The sequence below is a fragment of the Lepisma saccharinum genome, chromosome 10 (genome assembly GCF_977018435.1).
Source record: "Lepisma saccharinum chromosome 10, izLepSacc3.1, whole genome shotgun sequence".
Taxonomy (NCBI): domain Eukaryota; kingdom Metazoa; phylum Arthropoda; class Insecta; order Zygentoma; family Lepismatidae; genus Lepisma; species Lepisma saccharinum.
The window spans coordinates 28149787-28165978 of NC_139238.1; the positions used below are offsets into that span (position 1 = coordinate 28149787).

General features: G+C 37.2%; 1 protein-coding gene across 1 annotated transcript in view; it reads left to right on the forward strand.

The window, feature by feature from the left end:
* The window catches only part of LOC145994278 (protein takeout-like), a 37650-nt gene extending 21967 nt beyond the window's left edge, over window positions 1–15683 (forward strand). Inside the window, exons 3-6 of the mRNA XM_083130381.1 lie at window positions 431–578; window positions 6044–6177; window positions 12358–12507; window positions 15341–15683. Coding sequence (XP_082986507.1) covers window positions 431–578; window positions 6044–6177; window positions 12358–12507; window positions 15341–15495 — 587 coding nt within the window. The 3' untranslated portion in view covers window positions 15496–15683. The remainder of the gene's footprint in view (window positions 1–430; window positions 579–6043; window positions 6178–12357; window positions 12508–15340) is intronic.
* Window positions 15684–16192: the final 509 nt, after the last annotated feature.

Sequence of the window (16192 nt, forward strand, 5' to 3'; positions counted from 1 at the left end):
CATTGGCCCCTGCTTGTTAGGATCGTTATTTTGGCAACGTTGAAAGAGACAATTTCAAGTCCACATTTAACTCCATATTTTGGTGAAAATAACTAAAAATGTGTTTATACATATTTAGCACATTTTTACTACATGTAAGTCCGTTACCTGGTGATGATCATAACTTGATATAAAAATGTTAATAAGCAGACGAGGATAACTGCGATGTGAAAATGGTGATGGACAATTTGCCTTGCCTGCTACTATCTTTGCCGTTGGTTGCACGTGTCCATTCTAGCATTTTCTAGAACTCGCATATTACCTCATATTAATTATCAGTCTAGCGTGGCATTCAAAATATATAAACTAAGAAGAATGGTAGCTTAAGAAATAAAAAAAGAAGAAATAAAAACGAACATATATAATTTTGATCGACTACTTGTTCTTCCAGGAATAAAGGAATATAGAATTCCAAGACTGGAGCCCTTGGACGTTCCCCAGATGATCATAGACCAAGGGAATGGTCCTGTGGGAATAGTTTTAACATTATCCAATTCGAAACACTACGGGCTAGGTATCGCCAAGTTTCACGGAGCAAAGTAAGTTCAGAAGAAAGAGGATTTTATAGTTTCTTGATATATTATATTCTTGGGACAGTCATACCTTTGGCATGCCTGATTGGTTCGTATTGATAAGAGACTGTGAATATAGTAATCTCTTAACTTTCTGGAATATGTACTCAAATGTGTGTGATAGAAATGTTCTCAGATAGGGGCACTTATCTCCTTAGTGAGTGCTCTTCTGTAGTGGGCATGAGCTCCCATTTTTATATTAATAAAACAGAGCATACATACAATCTCTCCCCCCCCTCTCTCTGTATGTGTGTGTGTATATATATATATATATACATACATACACACGCACGCACACACACACACACACACATATATATACCGGGTGGGCACAATTAATGTTGCCCTCCTCAGAGCCATCTGGAGCCCGTTCGAAGCAACGAATTGCGGTGAAACTTGCTATAGAGGCTAAGGGGACCGAAGGGGAAGCGAATTGTGACAAGAAAAAAAAATGTTTCAAATTTCACCACCAGGTTGAAATGTGGCGCTGAAATCAGGTGCACAGTGAACAACAATATCTCGGGAAATGATTCGTGTGCCCATTGATCACAGACATAAACTTAAATTACTGGTTGTTGTTATTTCAGCGCCAACATTTCAACCTGGTGGTGAAAATTTGAACTTTCTTTTTATCAGCATTCGATTTCTCGTGGTGTGCATTCCATTGCCTCTTATATCACGTTTTACCTCAGTCCTGAGTAGAGGAAATTTAAAGCACCACATTTGCATCTGGTGGTGAAAATGTGAACTAACTATATATATATATATATATATATATATATATATATATATATATATATATATATATATATATATACAAATGTACATTAGTAAATGTAGTGCGGAATCGTGAAATATTGGCACCGTGTTAAATTAATAGCATTGTCAGTTTGCTAAGAAACAGATCTTTGAAAGAAAAAAACCATTTTCTCCGCTTCGCTCGCAACAGATTACTGCATTTGAAGAGAAGGTGAGACAAAGTTTATACTTATTCCTTAAAAATAGTTGTTGAATACGATTTGTGTATGATGATGTTATAGATGGGATATTATAGTTATCGAATAACTAGTAAATGATCTGGGTTTTAGAAAATCAGAAACGTTAAACATAGGTAAATGCGTGTCTGGTATTTTGATAAAATGTTTATTAATGTGTATGCTGTAGCTGTGTTACGACATTTAAAACTATTCTCCGTACTTCTTCATAGAAATAATAGAGTACTTCATATTGGGTCATATGATAAAGGATTGTCCTACAAATACTATAAGGGATTCCATTGTCACTGGTAGTGGGACGCACAGAACACATTTTTACTGATAGTAAAACAAAATTTTTCTTACAGTTTTCGTACAATGAATTATGAAACTAAACGCTGTTGATTAAACATAACTACCCTTAGAATACTTTCCAATATTTATAGCTATAAGCAGGGCTCGAAAAACCCTGTCGCCAGGTCGCCATGGCGAATAAAAATTTCATCCTGGCGACTGTGATCTTATGCTGTAATATGTACGAAATTTTGACGATTCTAAGTTCAAATTGCAGTAAAGTGTAATTTAGCAAATGATTTTTTTTATTTTATCAACGTTGTGAACATTCCATAGAGTCAGTATGTATTTGCATTATTAATCCCCATTTCCTGCTTTCTCAAATAATTTAGCGATGTTTTGAATACCGTGATGCTCAGCATCATATACAGAGTGTTTCAAAAGTCGCACAACCCAAGCTTTGAAAATGTATATCATGAAAACCGCAAGAGATATTTACACCGGGTTTTCTGCATTATAAAGCCTCATCCATTGAGATAATTTCCAATGCTTAAAATTCAAAAATTCAATTCACTTCGTACAGAAAATTATATACATTAATAACTGACTGAAAGTAGCATTCAATTTTTTCCAGAAATGAACTTCTGAGTAAGAAAATATGTAAGAAATGATCGAAGGGTCATAATTAGACACTGATGCCATGTCAGTCTGTCATTTGCGACAAGTACTGGTCATGTGCAACATTTGATGAATTTTTGACTGGCGATTTTATGGGTTGAGTGAAAAGTGTCATTTTTTGGACATATTTCCGTATATGGCAATACTAGCAGGTCGAAATATAGTCAACAGTCGCATGCAACATGTGTCTAAGTACTGGCTATACATTACGTGAAAAATCGTAAATCAAGATTTTGTGCCGAAATTGGACTCTTGAGAGAATCCTAGGCTGCCCCTGGTTACATTGAATTCTCTTCGCTCACTTTCGCCTCTACTGTGCCTGTTTTTTTTTTAACTGATTCAGCATGGCGTATTCATTGGAGCAGTGCGTGTACATTTCTGAAGAGTATTTTACTACTCATTCTTACACTCATGTGCAAGAGGTTTTCCAATAAACATTCCTTACTTCTGCTGTACCTCACAAAGCAACTGTTTTACAACCAGTCAAACACCAACAAGTGATCCCACAAATTATTTAAGAGTTGGCATTTATTGTTGAAAATCAGTTCTCAGATTTTACAGCAAATTAACATTTTTTTAAAAAATAATGTAATTGCATTTATTTAGATAAATGCTAACATAAATTTATGAACCCAGTGATAGCCTACAGGATTAGTTTAGTGCAGAAAACCTGGTGTAAATATCGTTACGATTTTCATGATATACATTTTCAAAGTTTGGATTGCGCGACATTTGAAACATACTGTAGTATGCACAATTGCTACCTGGCACCTGATTTTCAGAGCTGGCGCCTAGCTTTGAAGAACATTTTTCGAGCACTGGCTATAAGTAAACATTTTTTGTCACGGATGAGACAAACAAAACCTGCCTCTTTACTTAATAAGAAATTTGTTGTAATTTCTGTGAATCTTCAAATTGTAAAAATAAATTATTCACGACAATGAGGGAAGGTACAAATATATTCTAGTGTAGTTGAAGCGGAACTGTAACAGTTAAAGGAGAAATTAATTGTTTTTTAGTGTCACGGTTGAGACACAATGTTAAAATAAACTTACAATATGTAAGATACCTTCAACCTTTTCAATTGTGTATAATACTTGAATTTTTATTAAAATGATAATTTTATATTGTTGACTCACAAGATGGAATAATGTTACAGCATTTAATTTGATTTTTAAAACTGAAATTCTAAGGCATTTTGACATGCGTGGAATATCCCTATAGTATTTACATTCTATGTATGTTTTGATAATTCACTCTGTTTTCAGCCAAGAAAGGGCAAAACTTTATAAAACCTAATATTCTAATACACTACAGTCTCGATGTACACGAGACAGTTGGACAGTCAGAGTCTCATCTTCATCACAGACTCCTGTCTTGTCTAGACAAGTCTCGAAACAGTGATCTCATTCTCACATACAGATCATCAAAACCTCATTTCTCAGAAGAAGAGATCACTGACCACCGTCTTCCTTTCACAAAACAAAGGATCTGGTTGAATTCAAAGTATATGGTTAAATTATTGCTAAAGCTCTTGTGCCTGTAAACCAATGAAAAGATTTCATGCATGGGCCAATAAGAGCCTCGCAATCGGCAGCGTGACTACCTTAATTTCACTTCAGAACAGGTTGCTGCGCAGTATAAATCGTAATTACACCTTGGCGGAATATTAAAAGTTATGAAACTGTATATTGGTGGTAGTAAAATGCTTCGGCTTAAAGCAAATCCGCTCTGTAGGATTTTTAAGCGTGGAATGTTAATTGCTAATCTTCATACCTATTCAAACACGATGTTTCGAGAGAGCATCTCTTCTCTTGTCTTCAGGTGAACATCTTTCTTCTCTTGGCTGCTGTTGGAGTTATTCATTGCTTGATTTCGTTTAGTTTTCTTCGCTTTTCTGCCACTTTGGGCTATCGCGAAGATGAGGATCAGTGATGATGTGATGAAATTGATGAAGAACACTTATAAAGAACACCCGTGTCCAGGATGGTATTCGAACCCGGGACTCCTGGCGTCGTAGGGCGCTGTGTTAATCACTCCGGTAAGATCGAATTTACCTCTCCGTATCTTCAAACAAGATAAATCCACTCAGTACCATCCTCACAAATTTCTTTCAGGTTCATATTGTCATTCCATCGTTGTCTTGCACATCCCACAGGTCTCTTATCATCAGGTTTACCAAACTTTTCTATCCTCCCCTACGTGTTACATGGCCTTCCCACTGAAGTATTTTTGATTTAATTATTCTGATAACATCAGGAGATGATTACAGATTTTTCCAGTCGTTCCCAAAGGGCTTACAGGGCCGCCGCGAAATGTTCCAATACTTGCACTGAAATGACATTTATTTGCTAGTCTACACATTGATTTAGAAGCGGACCATCGCATTAAGTTCAATTAATGATACGATTGTTCCAAATATGTGCTTATTTGGTACTTTTTACACGACAAATGTTTCTGAATTTAAAATATGTTTATTTTTCAACTTAAGGCAAGCAACCTAATCACACTAACCGAGCATTGCAAGTGTTAGGCCTACATTCTGACTTGGGCGCCGTGGAAAGATCTTGAAACACTACGGGTGCCGTTAAACGAAAAAATTTGGGAACCCCTGGATTATGTAGTTCGGTATCATGCAACTGTTTCCACTCCTCTGTTCTTTCACCAATTACGTTAATCCTTGAAAGTTATCCAAGTATTTCAAGTTATGATTACCCTAATACTGATAGTTGGTGAACACTACCTACCTACGTATTGTAAATGCCCTAAGACAATTGCATGTCTAAGAATTGCTATCAAGCTTGTTGGACCAGGAAAATTATTGTATTTGTCATTGCTTTAAAATTATAATTTCCTAAATGAAAACCTCACTTTAAATGTGAATGTTTTAATGTTAAAGAAAATCTTGTCATCCACGATATGAAATCGTAACTAAACTACAGCTCTTCTTTACTCTCTATCGAGCAGGCCTAGACAACTTGATACTTGCATTGTCGTCTGACTGCCACGTAGGAGACTCGGGTTCGATTCCTGGGGTGAATGTTTTCAGGTGGTAATTTTTTCCATTAATATCCCTGCATGGAACGGCTCTGGGGTTCACCCAGCCTCTAATAAATGGGTACCTGGGTGGTGGTGGTGGGGGTAAGGGCGGCCTGAGCGTGGTGCTGATCACATCACCTCCATAAATGCACAAGATTGTAATTATGTGGGGACCATGCCTCCGCATTACCCCACATGCCTTCACAGTACGTTGCAATATGCATGGGTTAACTTTACCTTTCTACCTGTACAAACTATATACAGGGTTAAATTAGAGATAAAGGCAAGAAAGAGAATTCTGTTCGTTCAAAACACAAAGTAACAGTTCAGCTGCATACCTTTATTTTGTATTAATGTTTACTAACTTGATACATGCATTTGTATGTTATAAAATATTTTCTTTTTGAGAAAGTGCAAGTAATATAAGGGTGTATTTCTCTTTCCAAGCCCCGATCCTAGGAACTACCATCTGGAATACAACCTTACATTCGCATCATACGGCATCGTAGGAGACTACACAGCCAAAGGACGGATTCTGTTGCTCCCACTTTCTGGACACGGATTCAGCAACCTCACAATGTGTAAGTATCGTTGCAAAAATATAATGTAACAGAAATTTGAATAGAGTTGCTGAAAGTTGATTCATTCGATTTCCAATTAGCATAATCCCGTAACTATCATTCGTGGATTAACTTGGCATACAATAAAATACGACCTCGTTTCAGAGTTTGAATTCCCTGCAAGAGGGCTCCACTAGCAGCTATGGTTGGTTCTGTTTTAAGCTTCAAATCATGCAGATGTTTGAAATTAGAATGGATCATTTCCGCATGAATAAATTTCAGTTTATTTACTTTGAATTCAATAATGTTAAAGCAGAATAATTTATAGAGGAGTTTAGTAGGAGATATTTTGTTTTTGTTATTCAGAGTTGGTTTTTTTCTCATTATGCCTAATCGCAATATTGAGGATGAGTGAGGATCATTGATGATTAGATGAAATTCATGAAGAGGCACTCGCAAATAACACATATGCAAAAGCCAGGACTCGAACCCAGGAGCCGACCTTCGGGGCGGAGTGGGTTGCACTGTGAGCTACGACGCCAGGTGTACCGGGTTCGAATCCCGACCTGGCCATGGGTGTTTGTGAGTATCCATTCATCAATTTCATCATATCATCACTCAGCGTCATCTTCGTGATTAGCCAAAAGTGAGTGAAAAGCAAAGTAAAATAAATTAAATCAACTGCTTGAGACTGGTGCAAATAGTGTAGTGCTGACACACCCATATCCATTTTAACCACCAACAACCTAAGGACCCTAACACCCAGTGGCGCAACCACAGGGTAGGGGGGACATTGCCCCCCCCCTTCGGCGTAAGTCAACTCTAGGGGGGCAAACGTTGACGGCCAAAGGCAGCTGCAAGTGGCACAGAGGAGCAATTGCCCCCCTCGATTTCAAATTTTGTGCAAATAAAAGTACATTTCGGAAAAATTCTGTGTCGGCAAGTTCAGAGCCGTAGCTAGGGGGCGGCGGGAATCGGCCATGGACGCCGAACGATCTAAATTAAAACAATTGTAAAAAAAAGAGAGAATGCCATGGCACCCCGTGTTATTATTGCGCCCTATTAAATCAATATTGTTTTCAGTTGCAAAAATTTGATCTAAAAATGTTCTTGCTCGCTTTCTGTAATGTGTGTTGTATATATGGATTGAATAAACTTTGAATACGTACGCAATTTAGTGCTATCGTGTTGCATATGTATTTTCTTATTCTATGTCGCTCCATGTTGCATAGGTGTAGAACATATCTTGTACATGAAAGGTATGGTATGTACAAAAAAAATATCTTCGGAGTGCATTTATCATTCATTTTCTGCTATTGAAAAATACAGTTTGTTTGCTTGTTTTCCATTATTAGCTAATGTGAAATTTACGGTGTTGGAAAAAATATTTTAAATCGTTTGTTCCAAACAAATGTTTTAGCACCGACTTCTAACCCCCTTTTTGCGTAATTTATGAGAATAATCGCGTCTTTTATACTACTACTACTACTACTACTAATAGCACCACTTGTGGTAATAATTATAATAATAATAATGGCATTATTGTTATTATTGTTATTATTATTATTGGTATGTTTATCCTGGTACTTGCCCCTCCCCCCAGGCAAAAAATCGTGGTTGCTCCTCTGCGTAACACCAAAAGAAGGGGTATGACGTTGCTTGCACGTATGACTTACCTTATTAAATTACGATTGTTCCTTCTGGAGTATTGGTATCTATGAAACATTTCAATCTTGTCCCATTGCCATGGATTACTATTTCTATGCTTTACTCCGGAATATCTTGGTTCAACTACATCCACGTGCACCAATTTCGGTATGGAACCAAGTGTCGTTTCTGAGCTTCCATATTGTTGGTAATTTGTAGCTTCCCACTGTTTTCATTTGTTATTATTTCGCGCCATTTATCCTCCTGATGCCTCGAAAGCATCTATTGGTTAAGGTTGATTTGTAAACTACTGGAATCTAAGGGAATTGACATTTGTAGTAAGTATAGATATCTGGCCTGCTGGAAAATACACATCTTCCTACCTATTCGAAGCCACAGCGCTTGGTGGACCTTGGTTTTCCAAAAACAATCATCTTCGGCAGAGGCGTCGCCGTCTTGAGGAGAAAGGCCGGTCCTAGCCCACTGTAAAATAGTAATCCCCTCCACAGTGATGTTCCCAGCAGGGAATTTTCCTAGGAACGGGGAGTTTTGGGGCCAAGAATTACAAGAAAGAGAAAAAGGGAGATACGTCCAAAAATGTGCAAGCATTAAAGAACTAAATCATTGCTTAATTTTAACTCACGGTTGTTTATGATTTTCCTCTTCTAGTGGAGTATAAACGGTTGAAATATTGTATTTCGTTTCAATCTGAAAGCTGATTGATAAAAAGTGCGTGTTATAAATTTAATTAACAGTGAAGACCCAAGATAAAACAAACTTCGTAAATTTAATGTCTAATAAAATGGAAATAAATTAAGTACATAGTACCTACAATATTTATGCACCCAAATTAAATTTAATATACCAGTTTCTTTTTTTGTGGCACGCGCCCACACAATTGTTCACAAGAACCTAATTTGAAGCTAAATTAACCTTAACAACTCCTAAAATCGTTCGTACACCCTACTGGATCGAAATCTATGGATAAACCCTCAATTAGCGTTTTTTTTTTGTTGGAAGTGAAAGAGGGAATTTGTAAGGTCGAAAAGGGATTTTTTTGGAATACGATATTGAAATTTCCCTCTGGGGCAGGATTATCAAATTTCCAGTCATACACACAGAGAGATAAATAGAGGAACAGGGGAACAAAGAACGGGAAACAGAAGAAATAGATTGATATAGAATGAGATAATCAAACAGAGGTAGGATGATAGAAATAATAGAAAAACAGAGGGGGGGAAAAGGATGCAGCTCGACCACGTTGAGAAGAACCTCAAGCTTCCCCTTAGCTTGCCACATGTATAACTCCCCCCACCCTCCCCCAACCCTTGTTTAGTTGTCAAAAACTTAAACATCCTAAAACATTACGTCTCTGCTTTCGCTGTCTACGGCGTTACCCTTCGTGATGATACAAAACACTTCGCACTGAATAAATATGAGGACGATATGCAGAAGAACGCTGCACATTTTGGCAACGCAAGGGTGGGGTTAAGTGAGAGTGGGGTAATGGTGAACTCTTATGGGAGATGCGCATCTTGGGTTACTTGTTAACAACTAAAATGCTTCGAATTATGATTCACTTATTCAGTATTTTGTGATGAATAATTTCATTGCTCACAGGCAATGTTGCATTAAAATCTGGTTTAGGAATATTACATTTTACAAACTGGCAATGTTCACTATTACCCAGCGTCGTGGGGGTAATGGTGAGCATATTTGATATTATGTAAAAATTATGTTATGTATGATGTTCGGTTACTTCTTAAGGGGTCGATTTAACCCAAAGGCCAAGGAACCTATATACTATTTCTAAACAATAGTTGTATAACCTTGAAAATGATATGAAACATAATAAAAGTCAAAATATAAACCCTGTCAGACAATAAAACATAAAACAGTTCAAACAATTCAAACACAGTTTATATGTATCTTAATATACAGCGTGTCCACAAAGAGACTCCAACTTTTTGAAAGTCTATAACTTTTTCATTTTAAATTGTACAGCTGCGATTCCGGAAGCAGCAGAAGCAGAAACTCAAAAAGTTTATGTGGTAACGTTTTAGTGCGCGCAATAGCCGTAGTGGCGCTGCAGCAATCGATTGTTTGAAAATGGAGATTCCAAACGAGCGTGCACAGGTTGTGTGGTTGTGTGCAGAAACGAAATCACTTATTCAAGTGCAACGAAACTTTCGTCGTGTGTACAATAAGGATCCTCCGACATCCACGACTATAAAGAAGTGGTGTGATCAGTTTTTGGCGACCGGCAATGTTTTGAAAGGACACTGTGGTGGTAAACCCAGAATCCAGGAACAGGTTGTAGAAAATGTGCTGAGGTCATTCGAAAGGAGTCCACAGACGTCAGTAAGACAAGCAGCGAGAGAACTTGGTATGAAACGGTCGACAGTTCACACAGTTCTTCACTGCTTGTCTTACATCTGTGGACTCCTTTCGAATGAACCTGTGCACGCTCGTTTAGAATCTCCATTTTCAAACAATCGATTGCTGCAGCGCCACTACGGCTATTGCGCGCACTAAAACGATACCACATAAACTTTTTGAGTTTCTGCTTCTGCTGCTTCCAGAATCACAGCTGTACAATTTAAAATGAAAAAGTTATAGACTTTCAAAATGTTGGAGTCTCATTGTGGACACGCTGTATTAACATCATTGTTAATGCTAATAAATTGCAGGATAACTCTCATTTAACAGCTCGAGATGACGACCGTTCCCCATTAGCACAAAACTCGCCATTTCTGAAGTTACAACCCTCCGTATTCAAAGCAAGAATAATACAGCAACACTTCTCTGACTTCCTACTTTTTTAGATTCATATGTGGAATCTAGAATGATTAAAACAAATAACACTAAACCTCCTTCCTAAATGTGTCTTCTGCTTACAACAAATCGCAAACAAGCACAAAAACTGTTTCACTGCTGAAATACAGTAATGGCGATATAAGGTAGAATTCACACCGACGCGACACGCGACATTCGATACGAGATACGTGTCGCTTGGAAGCCAACACTCAGTAATCAATGCAACCTTTCGAACCGAAGAGACACGGCAAGATGCACGTGTCGCGTGTCGCTCGGACTGTGCCGTTTCCTCAATACCGTGCAGCGTGTCGCTTCAGTTTGTTGTTCGCGTATGCGCAGTGATCGTTTCATTGCAACGAGCTATATTTAGACTCTGGAAGATAGCCAAGCCGGGATCATATTTGAACCTCGAATTCGCTGATATAATAAAGTATCGATATGCACAATGTTTTAACAATGTTTTAAGATTTAAGCAAAACGCTTTTTTCGCTTTATCAAGTTTTTTCATGCAGTTATCGGCTGTAATTTGTCTTCAACTTCATGTAAAGAGGCCGTGCTTTGGTCATTTACCTGACTAAAAAAGCCAGCATATGGAGGCACTTTAGTCCAAAATATATTAGTCAACATGGTGCCGGGCCGCGACCCGATAACGTGCACTCGTATCAACTTGACTGAGCAGCGAAAGGTTCTGCTGAAAGTGGTTGACAACTATCATAATCCCAATATCATATTTGAGTTGTGAGTTTTCGTTTTTAAGTCCATTTTATGCACAAATAGACTAATCAGAACTGGATCTGCCCGGTGCCTCCACCGGTTATCGAACCCGGGATCACAAGGAGACGACGTTACCATCTTGTCTTCCATATTTTTATATTTGTCAACAATCCTACACTTAATCAAACTATTATTACTCTTTATGAATATGCTAGAATTTATTTATTTATCAATATTTAATTTCATAGGTACATAGACCTAAAATCTTAAATACTGTAAAGATTTACGAGGAAAATTCATCGGCTAAGGGCATTGACTTAAAAAAAAATGCTGTGACATGGTTTCACGAAGGTTGAGAACCATTTCTCTAGTATTTAGGTATTATCTTTATTCAGGCTGAAAAGTCTAGCGTATACAATTTGAGGTCAGTGCATATTATTTCTCAGTTTTCTCATGCACAACATGCCTCTCCCAAGTTTCAATAACTTGCACAAATTTTACAACGCAATTTACATACAACAATGTCACTTGTTACGTTTTTTTCTGGTGACTAATAAACTGGTGCAATTATATCGGTACAATTGCCGCGTGTCGCGTGCATCTTGTCTCTTCGGTTCGGTGTGAAACTCTCGTGTCGCGTGTTTCTTCGGTGTGAATTCTCACGGAAGATGGCAGCACCAATCAAGCCTTCTTGAAACTTGACGGAAGCTTCAAACTTGTGTGTTGGCAAATACCCGGCGTTCAGCAATACCCCTCGCTCTCTTACTTAGTAAGGAGCTGATTGAATCGCCCGGGAAGCCAGAAAACAGCGGCGATGGGACTCGATTCGCTGACCACGTGTCACCAAATGAAAAGCCGTGACGTCATACTTGTTCTATCCCTTGGTTCAACAATTTATCTTATTCAAGATTGTCTGAAACTATTAACTGCCTTGAACAGTTGGTGTTAGCTATTTATTTTAAACTTGCATCATGATTCCAATTACTGCTTTCATAAACCATTTTGTATTCTTGCATATTTCAGTCGATCTCAAGGTGAAGTGGGTGATAGACGGCGAGCCTATGTACAAAGGAGATGAACTGTACATGAAGCTTAACAAATTTAGGGTGTACATAAACTCGGAAAGCGGATACTTCCGTCTCGACAATTTGTTTAATGGAAACAGGTTACTAGGTAAGCTGTAACAATTTATGTAATTTTAATTACAATAATTAAAATTAACTAGTCATCGTATGCGGGTATGTTTGGGAAATCACTTAAACATAATTCCACATATAAACATAGTTATTAATGAAGTTATTTAGAATTGAGAAGTTCAATATGTTGTGCCATGATTTTGGTCAAATTTTGTCAAATTTGTTAAATTCCAATATTACCTGAGTAACTCATCTTTAGTATTCCCGCAAAGGATAGAAAATACGTCTTGCTATAATTTTCCTGGAAGATTCAAGGAACTTCGCGTAGTTTAATTAAAATATATTAAAATATAATTTATTTGCTAAATCATATTTTAAAAATAGCTGTTACGCTATTTCAGTTAACGGCGAAGACAAGCACTTCGATACTTTTCCATTCAAGGATCAAATTCTTAAAATTACCAAAAAATTAGAATTCAGTCTCATTTCAGATTTTGTAAAAAGTGAGTGAAAAGTTAATAAACATTCAGCCTTAATTCTTTTAGAATTATAATGGCGTTATATTTATTTCTATCAATTTTTAATGATCTTGTGACATTTTGGCGAAATTCTAATGGCGTTATATTTATTTCTATCAATGTTTAGTGATGTTGTGACGTTTCAGTACAACAGTTTAATAACGTGCCATTGTTGTAATAAAACCAAACTCCCATGTGACCATCATAAATTAATTTACGTTATATTTCAATAAATGTTTACATAACCCTACTCAATTTGCAAGCATTCATTATCATGTACAGAAGAAGAAACACTGTTTTAACTACTGTATTGTTAAACGAGATGGAACTAAACTTATTATAAGTTTTCAATTGTTGCAAATTTTAAAAGGTTGCTGCCAGATGATCATGAAACACCTACACATTCCTAACATTTCCCGAGATCTACAATAACATATACATTTCTGCAGTACTACGATCCATCTGTGATTATTTAGTTGTAAATTTTAAAAAAAAATAGTTCATAAATGTTGATAGTCAGTACCGAGAGTCATCTGTGCTTCATCAAAAGAACTATATAAAATTGCGACAAATAATTGCTACTACAGTCGAGCAGAATTAACTTGAGATAAATGGCCGCTCTGTGAGTGATGCAACTGCGCTCGAATTGGCTAGAGCCGGGGACTTCCCGCTGTAACGGGCCAATGGAAACTCTAATGCTCGGGCGCGCGAAATGTTACCAACTGTTGAAAGGACTCACGTGCAGTGACTGGTGAAGCAAGCGAAGTGGCAGTGTTTCCAAATTACGGATTAAATGTAAAGAATAAACTGTTTACCCATTTATTGTATAAGATAGAATACTTATAATGCTTATAATTTTCTTAGCATGTCCTCTTAATACAGTGATATTTCCGTTGCACAATGTAATTATTTTTCAAATCTCCCATCTCCCGTTGTCAGCTGATTGCCCGTGATTCGCGTGAGAGTCAAGCGTTCGCTGTATGTTGGTGCAGCGGCGCCGGCAGCCATTTGTCTCAAGTTAATTCTGCGGGACTTGTAGTACATAATAACCACTATAATCTTTTAATTACAAGTGTTTGTGTGGATGGGAAGTGAGTTATTCGTCATTCCGAGGTGCCCCGTTAAATACACATCAACGCTCCGAGGTAAAATTTGCACACGAGAAAATACATCCATGATTCATTAGACACGTGTTAAAATGTTGTCACAATAAACATTTATGTACTTACCCCCTGGAAACTGCATTCTCATACAATCCGAAAAAAACAAACATAAAATAAGCAAACAATAATTTCATTATTTCATTGGTTTTGTTATTAAATGTTCCACTTCTACATTGTTTGATCCAGTGGGTCTGACTGACATGCAGGAAACCACAGGTATTTTATCTATTCTTTTTTATTAACACCTGAAGTTTGACAAACTACACAGCAGTAGTGTAACTAACACACTCTGCACCCGTCCCCCAGCAACTTTCAGTTGTGCGCCCCTACTCTTTCCAGAAAAAACTTTATTTTCTAAAATATTAATTCACGCCTACATTTATACAAATATGAAAATACATACATGTAATTTGAATCAATGTAAAAATTGGTACGAAAGTTTAAGATACAGACAAACTGTAAAAAAAAGTTCATAATTACATATGAAAATGCACTAATCTGGTAATTCACTTTGCAATTTTCTAGCAGTGGCGACGATTGGGTTCCCAAACTGGGAGTGTTAGGTGCCAAAACTGGGGGGGGGGGGGGTCAAGGACAGTATACTTTCCCTTGGTAGATTAGGTTTAGCATAGTGCGGGGGCAAAAGTAGCAAAAAGTTGGGGGGACTGCCCCACCTCCTAATCGCCGCCACTGTTTTCTAGTTATTAACATTTTCTGTTTGCAGTTTCAGGAGCATAAAAATATAATATGTTTGGTTGAAAATATACGCCGAAAGTAAAACTTTTATGAACTATCGGTCTTACTTAATTTAACATTCTTACTTCGATCTCGAAGCTCGTGCTTTCCCGACACAGAGAAAGAAGTTTATTTAAAACAACCAAAAGTAGTTCCTGAAAACTAAAAAAAATCTTTAAATAGGCGACAATACAAGTGACTGTTGACCAGAGTCAAGTCCTTTTAGTAATGGTGCATATTTTGTTTACAGTTACCATAAAAGTTTGATCAAAATTACCTATCAAACTTTAGTAAAGGCTACAATGTTTTTCTGTCAACAAAAATCTTAGACAAGCATGTTTTGCTAATTTCAACAAATAAGATTTTTTTTTACGAATGTACACAGAAAAATTTATAACAGCTATTTTTAATTTTCGAAATTTGTAACAATGATACATTGCTTTACGACTTTCAGGGAATACGATGAACACATTTCTCAATGAGAACAGCAAGGAGGTCATCCAAGAGTTGAACCCCGGAATACAAGATGCCATAAGCGAGTTGTATTGGGCAATTGCAAAACGACTGTTCGACACCGTGCCTTACAAGAAGATATTTTCTGGACTATGATAAGCATTGTTAGTGTACATATTATTGACCCTATTAAAGAAATTTATCTAAGAATCAGTTGTTTATTTATTCAGTACGTTTGTGATAAGTGTCGATATACTAGATGTGCATTTTGGCAGTGTTCTATTATTATTAATAATTGTTACGAGTATGCCTCAAATCGTCAGAAATAAAGTGTTATTTGTAAATTGCTTAGAACATTTCTTACGTCCATCTCCCGTTCCAATCTTTCTGTTTGGTCTTTCTTCACATTATTTTCTCTTCGAGCGATCATGTCCCAACACTGGTGCATGACGTTCCTCGTCCGAATTGGACATAGCCGTCTAACGCATCGTCATTTGCTGCAAGGACTGGATGGACCCTTCGTTGTGCCGTAGTTGTGACGTTGTTTTACGTTTTCGACATATTCTTCTCGAATGTGCCGATTTTATTTATCTCAGACAGTATTTTAAACTTCCCAACGATTTGTCATCCATGTTGGGAGACGATGACAGTGTCTTAACCAATGTTTTTACATTTTTGAAAAGAGGCGGGCCTCTTGCTCTGTTTCTGAGGTAGTTTTAAGCTATCCTTACCTCTTTTAATGTGTTGTGTTTGTCCTATGCAGGTCCACTTACAACTTGCACTTTTAAACTTTATCAAGGGTTTTCTACCCCCTCTTTTATTTCAAGGTAAGGGTTTTAGATAAGTGGATCTT